At 44.6% G+C, this 18662-nt stretch overlaps 1 protein-coding gene across 11 annotated transcripts in view; it reads right to left on the bottom strand.

Moving 5' to 3' along the window:
* Positions 1-55: 55 nt before the first annotated feature.
* The window catches only part of EPB41 (erythrocyte membrane protein band 4.1), a 183843-nt gene continuing 165236 nt past the window's right edge, over positions 56-18662 (bottom strand). For 6 of the 11 annotated variants that reach the window (XM_034647940.1, XM_034647942.1, XM_034647946.1 and 3 more), the window contains 5 exons: positions 13810-13938; positions 7073-7174; positions 5845-5925; positions 2594-2698; positions 56-2111 (listed from right to left, as the gene is read on the bottom strand). In XM_034647940.1, the coding sequence (XP_034503831.1) occupies positions 2600-2698; positions 5845-5925; positions 7073-7174; positions 13810-13938 (411 nt within the window). In that variant the 3' untranslated portion in view covers positions 56-2111; positions 2594-2599. Of the gene's footprint in view, positions 2112-2593; positions 2699-5844; positions 5926-7072; positions 7175-13809; positions 13939-15162; positions 15613-18662 lie in introns of all 11 variants that reach the window. The other 5 variants (XM_034647927.1, XM_034647920.1, XM_034647931.1 and 2 more) reach the window with 1 other exon arrangement.

The raw sequence follows: 18662 nt of genomic DNA, 5'->3' as shown, positions 1-18662 counted from the left end.
ACAGTCAAGGAAGCAGAGAGGAGAAGCACCATGAGCTGATGACAGAGCGGGGGGGGGGGCTTGCAGGCCCCCATCAGCGGTGTGGACAGCGGAGAACTCAGTGGGCCTGGTTTCTGATGCTCACGCTGTGCCCTCTTCCTCACCCCCACCCTCTTCATTCCACAGCTGTCAGCTTCTGGAGCTGGTAGCTCTTTCGGCAGGACAGCTGGCCACTGGAAAGCAAGCTCACGTTACAGGCTGTTTGATGTGAGCTGGATTCCTGACCTCACCACCACTCCTGGCAGCACAGTCCTGGCCTAGGCACCAACGAGCAAGCCCCATCCTTTCAGACCCTATGCCCACAGGCCGGAAGTGTGCTCCTGAGACAGGACCATCCTTTCCCCCAGGCCCGTCACGTGTCCCACCTGAATTCTTCCTGTCCCTCTCCAGAGAGAGCTGCCTCGTGGTTAGTAACAGGCTCACCTAAGTACTAAGCAACAAATGCACACATCTGAAATCAGTTCAAACCAACTGAGTGTGTCTGAAACAAGACTGAGCCAGTAGAGGCTTTGGACACGTGCGGCTGGCTCTGGGGAGCGGAGGTTTTAGACTTCTCTCTTTAGCTCACAGCTCTGGAGCCCCCGGAGACTGCTGACTGTGAGCCACTGTCGATCTCATGAAGTTCACTTCTGTCCCACCATAGATTCTAAGAACTTTCAGGCAGATGTGTTTGGGGGACGCCAGCTGGAAGGTCAGGAAGCACTACTGAATAGAAATGCCCCCAGATCTACCAGGAATGGTGGAATTGGGCCCATCAGTCAGTCCCATTTTCAAAACCAAGCAAAAAAATTAAAAAAAAAAAAAAAGTAAAACCCACAACCCACCACAAAAATCAAGCCTACAACCCCTGAAAGACCTCAGATGGCGAGCGGGAATGAGCGAGCTGGTGTCTGTACACCCTGTCGTGTGGGGTTCTGTGGGAAGGATGGCCCCTAAAAGTCAATTCCCTTGCTCCAGAAGGGTGTCTGCAGGCAGGTACCGGTCAGGAGAAGAAAGGTCCAGGAACGTAACCTCCTCTCTGAGCCACATTTCTGATCATCCCAGGATTAAAGAAAAAGGCCCAAGGTTGGTCACCTGGAAATACGTCTCAGCGGGATCTGACTGAGGTAAACTCCACCATTCCCCTGGGTGAAGTACACATTCCCAGAACTAAAAACTTTTTTTTTTTTTTTTAAACCTCATCAACTTTCCTTGCCCAAATCACCACTAAAAATGTGCCATTAGAGCTTTTGGCCAAAAGTGCCTATTTTTCTGTGAGTTTTGGTCTCCTGAGATGGGAGGTGGGGGGGGGCACTTAGCAAAGCCCCTGCTTCTGATGAGGTAAAAGGGGAGGGAGGGCAGGAAGGTGAAGGCCACGGATTTGTTCAAACATTCACAGTATCAGATATATCTGAAACAACTTCTTATGTCTTTGATCTAAAGAAGCTCCAAGAAGAAAGAACAGGAGGAAAGAAGGAAAAACAATATACATTCTTAGCAGAGATCTCTGCCTCAGCAAAACCACCCTCGACAAAAGGACAGGGATGTTTCCCTGGGGTCTGTGGATCAGGACGGCCGCCCTGCCTCACGTGGTAAAGTCACAACATTGGCTCTGAGAAAGGGCTGGCTCATGAAGTTTCTGCTGACATCAAAAGGGTATAAAACTAGGGGAGGGGCAGGGAAGCCCCGTTAAGCTGGCTTTGGCCCCCAACACAGCTGACAGTGTCTTTGGAGGATTTCCCCAAGAATTCTGTAGACCCGTCAGTATCTGGGTTGGAAATAAATGGGGAGAGGCTTAGGTTGAAGGGGTTACAAACCACCCCATAAAAAAACCAAAAAGCTCTTTAAAAACAGTCCATAGAGTGAAAAGTTGAACAATCTCTGGTATCACAATATAGAAAAAGGTATTAAAAGAGTCAGTGATGTCTAGAAGACTCTCTCAGTATAAACTCCAAATAGAAAACGAAATTAATTTTCTGGTGGTTTAGAGTAATTTTGAAAGCCTGATGTCTGACTATTGCGGAAGCTTCTTTATCATTTTGCTGGTTTTCTCGTGGATGGGAGACAGGCAGGGAGTTGGGGTAGGATAGTTCCTAGAAGAAAGAAAGCAAACTTTTTAAATCCTGCAAAAAGAAGACAGCCACCCAGTCCCAGTGCCAAGTTCTAGTGGTCAGGTGCCAAGCAGGGCCCGAGCAGTTTTACTGAGGAGCCCAGTCCTCCCTGGTGATTGATGGCTTTTTTGAGTCACTTGTAAACTACTTCTAGGCGTAAATTTATCTGGACTCCTGGCTCCCCAAAAGCAGCTACCCTGCTTCCAATTCTCGAGTCTGGCCTCTGAGCTTCAGCCTTCTCTCCCCTATCCCCCGAGCCCTCATTTCTAGACAGCCAGATCCTGCTTTTCTTGGTTTTGTTCTCCTTCTCAGCCCTCTCAGGTTTAGACTCAGAGATACCTGTGACAGCAGAGAGCCTTCACGTTAGTAAGTCCCAGTGTGGACGCCTCTGGGGCTGCTCCTGTCCAGGGCTCTCTGAGGCTGGGAACGTGAACACCTTCCACCCCATCAAGAAAAGCCCATACCTGAGCTCATTCCTCAGAGATTTCGGTCTCCTGATGGACGACCACCTTGGTCACTGACATGTCTGGGTGCTGCTCCTTTGCCTCCTTGATGGCCTGGACGAGGACCTGAGAAAGACAGAAACCATGCCCGTGAGGCAGAAAGCAGCCTGACTGGTGAAGGAAGGCAGGGGTCTCAGGATATCATTTCTCTGGCAAATGCAATCTTTCTGTCTGCAGTCCCGGGGCAGCATTTAGGCTAAGCGAGTTGATAACAGCCGTCCCTCCCCTGTCCTGCGGAGGGAGGCTCCTGGACTGCAAACACGGAGATGGGGGAGGCTAGAGCTGTCTTTAAGGGATCACAAAGAGATTTCAGGGGTGACGGCGGTACCTGCTGGGCAGGTCTGGGAGGATTCACACAAGAAGTGAGTATGAAGGGGGCGCCTGGGTGGCACAGCGGTTAAGCGTCTGCCTTCGTTTCAGGGCGTGATCCCGGTGTTATGGGATCGAGCCGCACATCGGCTCCTCTGCTATGAGCCTGCTTCTTCCTCTCCCACTCCCCCTGCTTGTGTTCCCCCTCTCGCTGGCTGTCTCTATCTCTGTCAAATAAATAAATAAAATCTTTAAAAAAAAAAAAAAAAGAAGTGAGTATGAAGGACAAAGCAAAATCTGCGTTCACTGCAGGGTCACCCTGCAGGCTTCTGTTCAGAACGGAAGAGGGAAACAGAGAAGCATGCTACAAAAAGAAAGAGATCTCTTTGGCTAATGGAGAGGGAAGTAAGTAAGGAAGAGTGAGACGGCCTATTACATGCCCTGCACTGGCCTAAGCACATCATTATTATTATTATTATTATTTATTATTTACTTAATCTTCAGAACAACTCAATGAATTAGGGTAGTAGCATTGTTTCCACTTTTTTTTTTTAAAGTATGCTGCACCCAACATGGGGCTCAAACTCACAACCCCGAGATCAAGAATCACAGGCTCCACCGACTGAGCCAGCCGGGCCCTCCTCATTGTTTCCATTTTATAGATAAGGAAACTGAGGTTCAGGGGGTAAATAAGTGGCTAATGTTTCATAGCTAGTAAGTAATGCAGCAGGGATTTTAACTGAAATCTCTAAGGCTTTCTTCTTCACGACCCTGTCCTTTAGTTTTGGGGAGACCCTGTAATAGCATCCGGAGGAGTTTCGATCATTTTAGAAAAGCTAAATGATGCCGAGGGAAAGTCAGAGCAACGACACCACTTCTCTCATTGGGCAACAGGTCTCTGAGCCTCAGGCTCACAGCACCAAGGTGGAAGAGCCTCTGGGGAATGGTGACATGGGGATCCTCAAGAGACATGCCCTCCACCAAAAAGGACTCTAGCTAGATCTGACCACCTGACTGTTGACCCTGGCTCCTAAGAACTACCTCCAGGAGAAACAAGGGAAGAAAGGAAATTCCTCTTTTGCTCTCCTGACTCCACGAAAGCCATTCCTAGAACTGCCACCTCTATAGGCCCCTGGTCATTCTCCCCGATCCTTTTTGCCCAACCCACCTACTCATGTGTCAAGGCCCAGCCCAAGCCCTCTCTTGATTACTCTGCCTACACCGATCTCTCAAGGAAAGCCTGCACCACACTCCTTCTTAAAGTGCCTCCCACCCACCCAGAGTATGCCACATCTTAGCCCTTCCAGCATCCCTCATACCCCGGACAACGGGGGACATAGAAGCATCTTTCTGAGTGATCAAGTGTGTGTGTCACAACAACCCTTAAAGAAATCTATGATTGGGGTGCCTGGGTGGCACAGCGGTTAAGCGTCTGCCTTCGACTCAGGGCGTGATCCCGGCATTGTGGGATCGATCCCCACATCAGGCTCTTCTGCTATGAGCCTGCTTCTTCCTCTCCCACTCCCCCTGCTTGTGTTCCCTCTCTCGCTGGCTGTCTCTCTCTGTCGAATAAATAAATAAAATCTTAAAAAAAAAAAAAAAAGAAATCTATGATTATCTTAATCTTACAGGTGGCCAAACTACAGCTCAGAGAAGTAAAGTAACTTGCTCGAGGGCACACGACCAGTACGTTGTGGAATCAAGAGTCAACCCAGGGCTGTCTCACTCCAAACCCCACACCTTCCGGCCCCACGGCTCTGGCTGTCCAGCACCAACTGAGCACACAGCGGGGGTCAACCAGACCAAGGAGGTGGGTGCAGGCTGGTAGCACAGCAGGATCTAATAAGCTGGGGGCAAACAGGCTGCAAGGCCTCCCGCTGGGGCTTTGCAGCCTTGTTGCCGGGACCCTGAGCCTGTGTTCTCAGCTGAGAGTCTCAACCCTGCTACCAAGGGAACTGCCAGCAGTGCGGCTCAGGTTTTCCTTTTTTTTTTTTTTAAGGCACTCAACATATCAGCATAAAGGCCATGGAATCATTGCTCCAGCACTGCTGTCAATGATTCCAGAAGCATTTGCAGGCAGTCCCTTCCACCCCCTCTTCTCTGCAGCTTCACTGTTCTAACCTCACCCAGCAGAGAACTGGGAGCATTAATCCTGACCTTATTATTTGTTAATTGCTTGTGGCACACAATTAGCACCTAATTAATATAGAACCATAGAATTTTAGTGCTCAGAAGGGCCCAGAAATTATCTAGGTCAACCTACTCTCTTTTAGGAGACAAAAGAGAATCAGAGGTAGTGTGGTTTGCCCAAGGTCACACAGTAAGTCAGCAACAATCTAGGACAGACTTGAAGTCAAGGCTCCTGTTCACAGTCTACCTCACTCTGCTTCCCTCGCCCTCTGTGGGCAAGGATCACCCCTTCCTTTGGTCTTGCTATCTTCTTCTGTCTCCAGCACAGGTTTACGTACACACTGTCCCCTGAACAGCAATGGCTCCACCCACCCAGAGCCCACCATGTACCTCACACCATATATACCGTATCCCGTGATTCTCACAACAGCCTTGAGAGGAAGCTGCCATATGCCCATCTTTAAGATGGGGAAATGGAGGCCTAGGAAGTTAAGAGCTAGAATATGGGGAGACCTAGGATTTGAACCCAAGCCTTTTGAGTCTAAGACCCATGTTCTTTCTATTACACTTCACGCTCCCCCCGCTTGCAGCCCCCATCCCACAGGCCTCCGTGGTCTGATTCCCTTCACCCTTCTCATTTAGGCACTAGAGTAGCCCAGCGGGCTCCTGGGGATGAAGCCGGCAGAGGTGTCTTCTGAAAGCCAACTCCTGGATCCATCCATCTTCCCGCCCAGACACCTCTTCCATGCCCAGAATCTCTTCAGCCGTCCCACCTGATCATGGTCAATATCAGCATCTCCTGTGATCACAATTCTCTTCTCAATCCGGGTCTCTGAAATCCCACCTTTTACGGTCTGAAACCAAAGAGGGGTGGTCACATGAGAAAGAAAGGAAAGGAGGAAGGGGAAAACAAGCCGTAAAAGATTATTCTGAAAGCTCTACTTCAAAAATTCATCTGCTGCTGGGTACTGTGCAGAATAGCTTTCTTACCCACTTGTCCAAACTCTTGGCTGCACCTGCTAAAACGAGCACACCTCTATTCCCGTGGATTGCTAACATCTTTAACAAGCAAAACGGAAAGTCACACAACTCTATTTATTTTTCCCTTTCTCTTCCTCCCAAACATCACAGAAATTCAGTGAGTAAACAAACCAGACAGGTGTTTCTTTTTGCTCTTTTCCTGTACATTTTGATTATTTTCAAGAGGAAACTCGGGAGACTATGAACAAACATGTCACGCAGCTTGAAACTGGGCTCTTTATTTTCAAGCACTTTTGTATTGTTGATATCAAAAGATCCTCAAATAATCCCCTCAGAGCGGGTAGGTTTCCCTAACTGACAGATGAGGATGACCAAGGTCTAGACACATTAAGTAACTAGCTTCCAGTCCTCCGTATATTGATAACAGAGCTTGGTCAGAAATCTGGATTTCTTACTTACAAGAAAATATATTTTCCTCTAGTGCTGCAACAAACATGGACTATCTCTGATTTTCAGGGAGTAGTTCTAATTTTAGAAAATTTTTCCTGCTTGCCCCCATAAACAATATTCTAATAATGCTAATATTTCAGCATGCAAACTATAGTTCCCATGGCCTTGAAGCTGGACATGATATAAAAACTCTTTGTTGGGCCCTGAGTTCTGATTTTTGTTTTGGAAAATATGGTTGCATAATAATACCAATGACACCTGTCCTTAAATTGACTTTTTACATTTACCTCCACAGCCAGATAGGAGAGTGACCAGAGAGACAGCTGGTTGTGTAAAGAGAACCACCACAGGTGACTTTATGAGACTACTCAAGAGGCAAGGATGCCCTCAGGGCCCCCCTAGCTTTACTGCTGGGGAAGAAGCAGGGCCTTTCTCCCTGTGACACTTGGAATCATTTGGCTCAGTAGGGAGGAGCTGAAAACCCTTGCTTCTAGACCAGGGTCCTCACAGAGAGGCAGCAAGTGTGGCCTGCCCCTGAATTCCAGAAGGAAGTTTTAACTGGTTTGTTACCTTGGTAATCTGAGTTGTGGTTGTGCTGCTTGTGGTCTCAGATGTGATGGTCTGAGCTGTCAGCAAGACTCCTGGGTCCAAGTCCCCATTGCTGTCGTCAGTCTGCAGAAAAAAAAACACAACTCATCATCATACCTCTCAGGAAGCCTGTGGGCAAACGTGGCAGGAGGCAGCTTTGCTCTTCAGCTGTACATCCGGAAGGAAAAACCCGATTCGCTTACAGTGACCACTTCATAAAGAAAACGATCCCCTGGCAGCAAGGCTCCTCCTAAGAATGCTGGACGGGTCCGTTTCCCTAGCACGGGGTCAGTGACAGGAGTGGGTCAGAAAGAGGAGGCAGGACGCTAGCCGCAGGTCCAACAGGAGCGGCAATGACTGCACACATGTGTACCACATTTTAGAGTTCACGAAGGGCTTTTCTGATGCCCACACAAGCCCTGTGAAATAAAGTGAGGGCAGAGACTGTTTAGCACTCCCGGGTAAGAAAACTCAGGCCCAGAGAAGGTGGATGATTTGCTCAAGGACTCAAAACTTGTAAGTGGAAGTTGTCCTCTCTACAAACCGGAAGCTCTTTACACACCACCCAAGGCAGGAAAAGTACAAACTCTTGTGTGCTAAGGTGTGGGCAGGTTCTGAATCACAGGGCGGAACTTTCCGGAAAGGACCGGGAAAGGTCCTTGTCAGGGCTCAAGGAGCTGGGGAATCTCAGGCTATCTTCTTTGAAGACTGAGATGGGAACCTGGAACCAATGAGGTAGGAAATGGGAGGAAAACTACATGACATCGCAATGACATTTCTGACAACAACACTATTATTGAAATGGACCCTCCTGATTAGGGAGGGTTTAAAAGTATTTAGAATGCTGGGCTATGCAACTAATCTACACAGAGAACGAGGGCTGGGTTGACTTTTTGTTTCTCTAGAGCTCGCCATATTATGACCAAACCAAATGTATTATGATCAGGCTATGAAAGGACACTAGCAAAAAGGAAGAGAGATGGTTATCTGTAGCCACTGGGCTGGTAGCAGGACTCAGAGCTGCCAACAGTCCCGTGACTGGGAGGGAAACGAATGAGACTTAGGCGGATGGGGGCTGCCTAGAGCCAACACACTGTATAGAAAATAATGACCAGTTGGTTCTGGTAGCCAGTTCCTCTGGCTCAGAGGAAATTTAGAGAATTGCAGTTCTTTTCAAAAAGAACCCTGCAGTAAGAAAAAGTGTTACGTTACTATCTTTTCCTGCCCTCTTTATAGAAGTCATCTGTATCATAAGCAGAGGCCTCCAACTTTTTTCTAAGCAGAACCACATTTCGCTGAGGCAAAACATTGAGATACGGGGGGTGGGAGACAGGAGGAGGAGAAGAGAATTAGGAAGAAGGGTCTCTGGCTGAGTTCCCTTCCAGGTAAGAATCTAGACCAAACGAAGAGAGGGGACATGACTGTGACACTTAAATGTTACATGCACGCCAGCATCATGCTAGCTAGAGGACTGCTAGTTCACTAACACTTTCTGCAGCCCAAACCCACCTATCTACCTTCAATTCAAACTCAGCGAATATTTACTGTACTCCTACTATGTGCCAAACACAGATGCAAACTGTTTCCTCAATTCCACCTCCCAAAATCTGAAGCGGGTACTATTATTAGCCTCGCTGTGCAGTTGGTCCAGAGAAGTTACATAATTTGTCAAGGTTCTCTAGCTAATCAGTGTTTGAACTAGAACTTAGGGCAAGAAATTTCGTGTCTGAAGACTGAGGTTTGGGTCCCAGCTCAGACATAACCAGCGATGGGATGTCCATCGGGCAAGTTATTCTGATGTCTCTGAGCTTTAGTTTTCTCATTTGTAACAGGCAGTATTGTCAGCTGGCTCTGCCCTGACCTTGGCATTGTTGTGAAGATCTAGAGATTGTGGAAGTAAAAGTACTTTCTACATTATTATAAGAATATAAATTTGTGTGCCAGGAGGGCTAAACTACTTTTTGAAGAGCTCCCCCTCTACTAAGTCGGTGGCTCTTACTGTATTTTCCTACCTCCCACTACTCCCTTCCTCCCTGCTTTCTGTCTCTGAAGAAGTGGAAGATGGAGGAGACACTGTTATGATTTCTGACTTACACTCTTCCCACATGTGGACTCTTTTCTGTGACCCTGTAACCAATGTTTCCTCAAAATGGTGGGGCGGCTTTGACAGTTGTTTATAAAGTTAAACATCCATTTATCCTATGATCCAGCAATTCCACTCTTAGGTGTTTACCCAGGATAAGTAAAAACGTATGTCTACACAATGACTTGCACATGAATGTTCACAGAAGCTGTATTCACATTTGCTCCAAACTGGAATCAACTCGAATGTCCATCAACAAAGGGAAGGATAAACAATTGTGCTACACTCATACAGTGGGATATCATTCGACAATAAAAAACAGTAAACTGCAGATTCTTATAATTTTGATGAATCTAAAAAAACATGTTCAGACACAAAGTGTACTCCTGGATACTTCCATTTACATGGAGTCCAAGAACGGGCACAATAAGCTACAGTTACGGAAATAGAAGCAGCGGCTGCCTCGAGGGGCAGGTAGCAAGTACAAGAGGCTCTGAAGGAAGTTTCAGGATCAATGTAAGTGTTCTGAATCCCAAATGTGTCTTGGTTACACAGGCACATACATTCCTCAAAATCAACCAAATGGGGGTGCCTGGGTAGCTCAGTCAGTTAAGCGTCCGCCTCCGGCTCAGGTCATGATCCCGGGGTCCTGGGATTGAGTCCAGCATGGAGATCCCTGCTCAGGGGGGAGCCTGCTTCTCCCTCTGCCTGCCGCTCCCCCTGCTTGTGTGCTCTCTCTCTCTAATAAATAAGTAACTAAAATCTTTAGAAAAAATAAAAGATAGGCATCATTTAAAAAAATCAATCAAATGGAACACTTAAAAAGGGTGCACTTCCCTGTATATAGATAGCCTTAACCTCAAGCATGCACACACGCTCGTAAAATCCTGTTCCGGTTCCCCATCTCCTCGCACCACATTCCCCAAAGTGTGGGAATGGTAGAATAATTTAAAAAAAAAGAAAAAAGGTTCCTGAGCTAACTTGTTTGGCAAGATAATTAAAACAGAAGGAGAAATAGTTATAGTAAATAAGAACAATAGCAAATAATTATCTGGCATTTATTATGTGCCAGGAACATTTTTCTAGATATTATTTACACCGTATTGCACTATGCCTTTTCATTTACCAGTTTATCATACCGATTATTCCCATCAGAGGCTTTTAAGAGCTGTATAGAATTACGTTAATTGGATGTACCACAATTTATTTAACTTGTTCCCTATTGATGGACATTTAGGTTTTCTCCATGGTGGTGACAACTTAATTTGAAATGCACATTAATTTATTCCTTGCAACCACCCTATGAAGTGGAACTATTACTAGCCCATTTTACAAATGAGGAAAATGAGGTACGGGGTGATTAACCTGACCGCACATCAGAAAGCGACGGAGTGGGTTCAAACCCAGGAAATTTGATTCCAAAGTCAGTACTTTCCCCACTATGCTCCACTGTCTAGCATGAATAAGAAGTCATGTGTATTTTGGTTGACTGTCTTAAGCCTGGTTAAAATGAAATAAAGATAGATATGTAACAATATAATATAGTCATAGCTACCATTTTTTAAATACCTACTATATATGCCAGGTAAATACTATCTTTATTTTATTAATCTTATAAAGTTATTTTTCAGAAGAGAAAACTAAGGCTCAAAGAGTTTAAGTGACTTGCCAAAGGTCACAAAACAAGCAAGTGTTGGCATTAAGATCCAAGTCTAACTCCAAAGCCCACATGCTTTACCTAGCACGTCAAGCTGCCTCTCCACTTCTCTTACACGTGAGTATATTTTAAAATGACTGCTTCCTTTTCCCTTCTTCATAGGGGCTACACTCAAATCATGTGGGCTTTTGAGGGCAGGCTGGTCCTAACAACTTTTGCACATATGCTACAAAATTCACTTTAAGGGGCGCCTGGGTGGCGCAGTCGTTATGCGTCTGCCTTTGGCTCAGGGCGTGATCCCGGCGTTATGGGATCGAGCCCACAGCAGGCTCCTCCGCTAGGAGCCTGCTTCTTCCTCTCCCACTCCCCGTGCTTCTGTTCCCTCTCTTGCTGGCTGTCTCTGTCAAATAAATAAAATCTTTTAAAAAACACACACACACACACACACACACAAAAAACAAAATTGACTTCAAAACAGAACACCGTGAAATGTCAGTCTCACTCCCACTCCCAACAACAATCCTGCAGTCCCAGTCCCCTTCATGAGAGGCCACCACTGCTTTCTGGGTTTTCTTTTTGAGTACCCATTCGGAGATAATACATTCACATACAAGACTCCTCTTTCCCTCCTATAAACAGCATATTATTACACCATATTCCACCATGCTTTTTTTTCAAGGATTTATTTATTTTAGAAAGAGAGAGAGAGAGAGAGTGGGGGTGGGGGTGGGCAGAAGGAGAGGGAGGAAAAGAATCTCAAGCAGACTCCCCACTGAGCGCAGAGCCTGATGCAGGGCTCGATCTCACGACCCTGAGATCATGACCTGAGCCGAAGCCAACAGTTGGATGCCTATCTGACTGAGCCACCCAGGCGCCCCCCCACACCGTGCTTTTTTATCTATTAATTTATTACATAGATTAATCCCATCAGAAGCTTTTTTAAGTAGCTGCACAGAATTATACTAATTGGATATAGCATAATTTATTTAACCTATTCCCTAATGATGGCTAGTTAGGTTGTTTCCATGGCAGTAACAATTTAAAGAGTTTCCTACCGTATGAAAGTAATTCTGACATCCTCTGGTTAATGACGTGCACAATCTTAAAAGTAATTTCCTATTCCTTCCTTCTTCAATCCCCTGTACTGCCAAGTCCTATTCATTCATTTCTGTCTCTCTTGACACAGCTCTTTCTTCTCATTTCCTCCAGCTATACTTCAGTTCTTTATAAGGATCTCCCCAGACTTGTTCTAATCATATCCCTGTCTCCAGGCATCCCCCTACTTTAAAATATTCAGCACACAACCTGAGGAATCATCTTCCAATGATGCTGCTTTATCCCCACTGCTAAAACACTTTAAGCAACCTCTCATTATTTACCAAATTCCACACTCTAGACCACAAGACGGGAGAAGCATACTAACAGTCACTGAGCCTCTGTGAATGCACCAAACACTGTAGAGACATCAGTTCACTTAACCCTCCCCCAAATCTTGTAATAGAAGATGATACTCGCCCCATTTTACAGCCAAAGAAATAGAGGGGGTGAGAGATTAGTGATTTGTTTAATGCTATCCAGCTAGTATGTGGCTGAGCTAGGATTTGTCCATTCGTCTAATTGCAAAGCACATGCTTTTAATTGGCAAGGGATGCCGTTTCCTGAAAGGGATATCGTCCTTCAGTTCATGGTGTGAGGATTAGCCGTAAGGATTTAGGAGCAATCACTCAGCCAGAGCTTCACACGGCTGCCTTGTTCCTGCCACACAGGCCTCAGCCAAAATGCGGCCTCCGCAGAGAGGATTTTCCTGACTCTGCCAGCCTCGGAAGAACAACCTTTCATACAATCTCATATTGTCTAACTCTTTATCCAATTTTAGTTTCTTTGGCCTAACACATATAAAGGCTCAACAAATACCTGTTTATATTTACTTATCAATTTATAGGGGGGAAACTTTCTCCAACTTTTGGCTTCTATGAATTAAAAAAAAAGGAAAAAAGCAATTCAACATAAAGTGACTCTTTGCTCATTCAAATTACCAATGACGAAGGAGAAATTTTACTAAAAGTCAACAAAATTTTTATTTAAACAAAAATTTTAAATACCTAAATTCTTGTGTGATTTTAAATTTAATTGTAATAAATTATAATAATTTTTTTAAGATTTTATTTTTAAGTAATCTCTATATCCAACGTGGGGCTTGAACTCACAACCCCAAGATCAAGAGTTGCACGCTCCTCCCACGGAGCCAACCAGGTGCCCCATAAATTATATTGTAGGTGTTACTTATTTACACTTTCAGGCATGATGCTCAAGTCCAGTCCATATAGCATCGTTATCTTATATAATCTTCATAATATAATCACGAGGCAGGGGCGCCTGGGTGGCTGTCGGTTAAGCGTCTGCCTTTGGCTCAGGACATGATCTCAGGGTCCTGGGCTCGAACGCTGCTGCGTCAGGCTCCCTGCTCGGTGGAGAGTCTGCTGTTCCCTCTGCCTCTCCCTCTGCTCATGTGCTTTCTCTTTCTCTCTCAAATAAATAAAATCTTTTTAAAAAATTTTTTAAAAAATAAAATCATGAGGCAGATACTAACATCATGGATGGGGGCAGCAGAGGTGATGGTGGTGGGGAGGGCGGCAATGAAGGCTCAGAGACATTCAATTACTTGTAGTAATTGGAGTGAGTGGAGGAGCCAGAACCTGAGCTCAGGTTTGTGGGACCCAAAGCCCACGTTCTGAACCCATGACATTAGACTGCCTTCCCTAATTGAATTGGGTGGGTATAAGCCATCAGATGCAAGACAACTCTGCTTTCAATGAAGTACTTTGGGACATCCCTAGATCAGTAATCTCTTCTAAAAAGAATTACCCCAGAAAAGTCTAGCATTATCTGCAGCAAATGATTAGAGACTCTGTAAAGAAAGAAGGTTATTTATTGTATTTATTCCAGTCTTTGCGTCTGAAACAGCACATCATGTCCCACCTGGGCAGCCTCATAAGTGATGGTCTTGGTCTCAGTGTGAACAATAGGGACATCTTTGGTTGGGATTTCACTTTTCACAGCGTTGGCAGTATCTGAGATGGTGACGGTCTGAGTCTTCACCAGGGGAGGCTGTGAAGCAGTAAAGAAACAGAGTTACCAGAGTCTTCGGAAGGCTGTGGCGAACTAATCTTCTGACATTGATCTGATCAAAGTGATAGCTCTGATCGAGCGAAGGCCTAGCTCAATCTCTGCCCAAGACTTGGACACTATTCCGAGTCGCCTTGACAAGGCGTCAGATCATGAGGGATATTAAAAAACAGCATTACTGTAATCATTTTCATATCCTTAAGGGAAAGCTATAAGATCAGATGGTTATGATCAGTGATACAAAACACTGACCTTCAGAATTTGAATATAAAACTGTTTGCAAATAGCAGTCACTTTTGTGTGTCCTTGTGACTGTGCCATTATAATTAAGAAAATCAGTCACATTTCCTCCACTAACTACAAATGGGACGTGAAACAGCAATGGCATTGGAACACTTTATCCTGGAATTCATTAACTTCTTTCAAATCAATGTCAGACATTCACTTTGGCTTTATTGAGAAGGAGCAGTATTTGGAAAACCGGAAAGAAATCATCACTTCTACCACCACCTGGTGATTAATCTCAGGATTTCAAAAGAATGCACATTAGTGGAGTATCAAAGGCTTCTTGTCCATCAGCTCACCTTGCCAAAGACTATAAATCACCCTAAAACTACCATTCGATTGTGACAAAGTTAAGTGGCCATACACCTTAGCATAGGAGATTAGTGCCTGTGAGCATGGAAGCCCTTGTGAGTGGGGTCAGTGGGAGTGGTGGGTTGTACTATGTGGCCGCAATACAGAAATAATTATTTGGGGTTTGAAATCTAAAAAAAAAAAACAAAAAACAAACAAACAAACAAACAAACAAAAAAACAGTAGCCTCTTTTAATGAACAGTATTTGAATTTTTTGACCATGGCCTTGGAACACTAATGGCTCTTCATTATAGAAGTCTCAGAAACTCATCTCTTTACATAGCCCATACGCGAGGAACCCACTCACACCAGCTTCATAAAGATAAGCAGCTGGAATTCACCCTCAAGAGTTTTAAGTCACCAGGGGAGAAAGCGTTTCTAGTCATGGAGTTAATTTCTCTGAATAAATTTATTTGTAATAATCAAGGGCTTCGATTTTATTCTGTGATTCTGAAAAAAGCAGAGAGGCAATTGCCCTCACCACCACCACCACCACCTCCTCCACAGCGTGGATTCTGGCCCTCTCCCAAAGTGAGTCATTACACCTGAATCATTGAATCGGTTACTACCTGGAAACTTCGAATGAGGGTGGGGAACTGGTTACCCACACGAGAGTCATGAAATGATCCATTTTGCTTTCCAGGTGGCTCTCCTGGTGTAACACGTTCTTCACTACTCTCTGCCTTTTTTTCACCAAGTTGCAGCTGAGAGGAAGCTGGTGATACTGAGAACTTTACAGCACTGGCCTGTTCCTCCACTCCTATACATTCCCCACTTGAGCCTCTTGGCATTTCCTTAATATCAAGATAGCCAGCTGCCCCCTGCTCCTTCTCTTCTGTCTCCTTGCTGCTTACGGAGAGGGAGCCAAACTCAAAGTTTTGTGGAGACTCCGACGGGGTGCTCATTTGGCTCTTACTAGGAATTACTGAGTGCTTGGGACCATCCCATTCAGAGTCAGGGTTGGTAGATGGCCCCTTTGTCACGGCAGCCGCCTCCTCTGTGCGAATGCCATTTAAATTCTACAAATGAATGAACACATACAAAAGCAAGAAGATTAGGAATCACGGGGAATATAGTGAACTCTGAGAATCAACTATGATTTTTAAGAGGTCTCAAAAACATTAGTATCAATATAAACCAAGAATCTTAGCTCCTGAGGTAGCCAAAAGGAACAACGGCTGTTCACTAAATATATCAGTGGCTTAAGCAGTTCCAACCTTATTTTGGCCATATTTCCATAACCCTGTTAACCTGAGAAATAATTCTGATGTGCCTTACACGGTACCAAGCACTTGGTGTTACTATGATCTACCCTGTATAACATACACTCTTCACACTTAAAGGACTTACTTTGCCATTCCTAAATACCTAGCTCATTACTATGCACAGGAGACCATGCCATTTATGAGCCAATCAAAACATTCTCCAGAAGCCTGATCAGGTTGAAAAATGTTTCATATCTCCAAGCCATAAATATCATCATACTAGCAAAGCTAGTATGCCAACTTTGGATGGCAGGGATTAAAACACTGACTACATCCAGAACAAACTTAATCCAACCATTGTCATGAAATTAAACATCAAAAATAGTGAAGTATTTCTTTGTACACCTAATAAAAGTGACCCAGCAGCTGAGATACATTTTTTAATTTTTTTTTATTTTTTAATTTTTTAAAAAGGATTTTATTTATTTATTTGACAGAGAGAGAGCCAGCAAGAGAGGGAACACAAGCAGGGGGGAGTGGGAGAGAAAGAAGCAGGCTCCCAGTGGAAGAGCCTGATGCGGGGCTCGATCCCAGAATGCTGGGATCACGCCCTGAGCGGAAGGCAGACGCTTAACGACTGAGCCACCCAGGTGCCCCTGAGATACATTTTTTAAAAAGATTTTTTATTTATTTGAGATAGAGCTCACAAGCAGAGGGGAGGGGCAGAGAGAGAGGGAGAAGCAGACTCCCCGCTGAGCAGAGAGCCTGATGCAGGACTTGATCCCAGGACTCCGAGATCATGACCTGAGCTGAAGGCAGACGCTTAACTGACTGAGCCACCCAGGTGCCCTGAGATATATTTCTTCATAGATGAATGACCGATCTCCACCCCTAAGAAGTAAGTCCTGGAAACAGTTCTGTCCTGGGCCAGGTGCCTCACAGCACAGGAAAAACAGACCTAAAATAAGTACTTCCAACAGAATGTGGATGACAAGAAAACATCACCAATGGATGGACATTACCCTAAAGTTTAAAGAAAGGTGCTGTAGGTAGAAGAGAAGGAATTCACACAAGTAAAAAAAGAATATGAGCCATTTGAAAAACGAACAGGCTGACTGAAGCCAAATGTCAGGAAAAGTAAACATGTGGATGCACTCCCCAGAAAGCCACGTAGGCCTGAAATTTTGGAAGATCAACTTCCCATATTACATACCACCTAGCTAGTAAGTTGCTAACAAAAAAGGACTCTTTTAAAAAGGTATTCTTGTAGTCAGTGACACATGCTTGGATCAGCTTACACATGTTAGTCCTCAAATCATGTCACATGCATTAGATTTTTTAAAAAATCGTTGCACTCCTAAACTTGTAAACCAACCTACATTGTGATGGATATACACCAGCGCCCTATTACGGCAAGGAAAGATGCACTGCACTCAAGAATTCCAGGCCAACTTTACTTCTAAGCCATCTTGAAACCGCCAACTCNACTCTTTTAAAAAGGTATTCTTGCAGTCAGTGACACATGCTTGGATCAGCTTACACATGTTAGTCCTCAAATCATGTCACATGCATTAGATTTTTTAAAAATCGTTGCACTCCTAAACTTGTAAACCAACCTACATTGTGATGGATATACACCAGCGCCCTATTACGGCAAGGAAAGATGCACTGCACTCAAGAATTCCAGGCCAACTTTACTTCTAAGCCATCTTGAAACCGCCAACTCAAGAGCATCTCGGACTGGTACAAGCTGAATTTGGTTCAGGCAGGTATTTCACGGACTGATTGTGAAGATTACATAGGGCGTGAAAAATGAGATTGAGAAAGGACCCCAGAAACTGTCTCCATAGACAAATCAGAGATACATCAAACATTCTTGCTAAGGGTATGTGAGTTTCCTCATATTTAAAATGAGAATGATAGCTGGTTTAACTCATGGGGTTCTAAAGATCAAAAAAATAATAATAATACATGGGAAAGCACTTCGTAAATTCTAAAGTACCATATACCGTCACTTAATTCAACCAACATTCTGAGCACCTATAATACACTAGGGCCTTATTTACTTCAAGAAAATTAGTTGGGGCGCCTGGGTGGCTCAGCGGTTGGGCGTCTGCCTTCGGCTCAGAGCGTGATCCCGGCGTTCTGGGATCGAGCCCCACATCAGGATCCTCTGCTATGAGCCCGCTTCTTCCTCTCCCACTCCCCCTGCTTGTATTCCCCCTCTCGCTGGCTGTCTCTATCTCTGTCGAATAAATAAATAAAATCTTAAAAAAAAAAGAAAAGAAAAGAAAATTAGTTGTTATTATTTACATACTGCATCACTTTCTAGGGCACTTTTTTCACCATTTCTTTTGAGTCAGACAAGCTGTTAGAGCTGTCCAAAAATAGATCAGCTGGTAATAAATAAATAGACTTTCTCAGATTGCTATATGATACCTCTAGCACTGTGAATAGCGTATCCAAACCCACTCACATGGAGAAATACTTCACGGCTTTTCCAAACAATTTTGTCACAATTGAGAAGATTGATTTATAACCAGGAAAACACCTAAGAAAATCAAGTTAGAGCCAATTTTATACCAGTCTGCTCCAGTGATACATGGCGGTCTATTATCAAGAATCCATTTGTGAACTGAACATCGTTTAGGCCAGCAACACCTGGCCCAAAGTTGCCTACTGTTGAGTAAAACTAGATCAAGCAATGATTTTTTTTTTCAAACCATGTATAGAGGAGACCACTGATAAAAGCTGCAGCTACAGTAACATCAATTCAACAAATATTTACTGACCACTTAACATGTGTTAGTCACTGGAAATAAAGGGAAAATTAATAATAGCTGGGTTAGATTACCACTTAGAGC

This window comes from Ailuropoda melanoleuca, chromosome 2 (assembly GCF_002007445.2).
Source record: "Ailuropoda melanoleuca isolate Jingjing chromosome 2, ASM200744v2, whole genome shotgun sequence".
Taxonomy (NCBI): Eukaryota; Metazoa; Chordata; class Mammalia; order Carnivora; family Ursidae; genus Ailuropoda; species Ailuropoda melanoleuca.
This window is presented reverse-complemented; position numbering and strand designations above follow the sequence as displayed.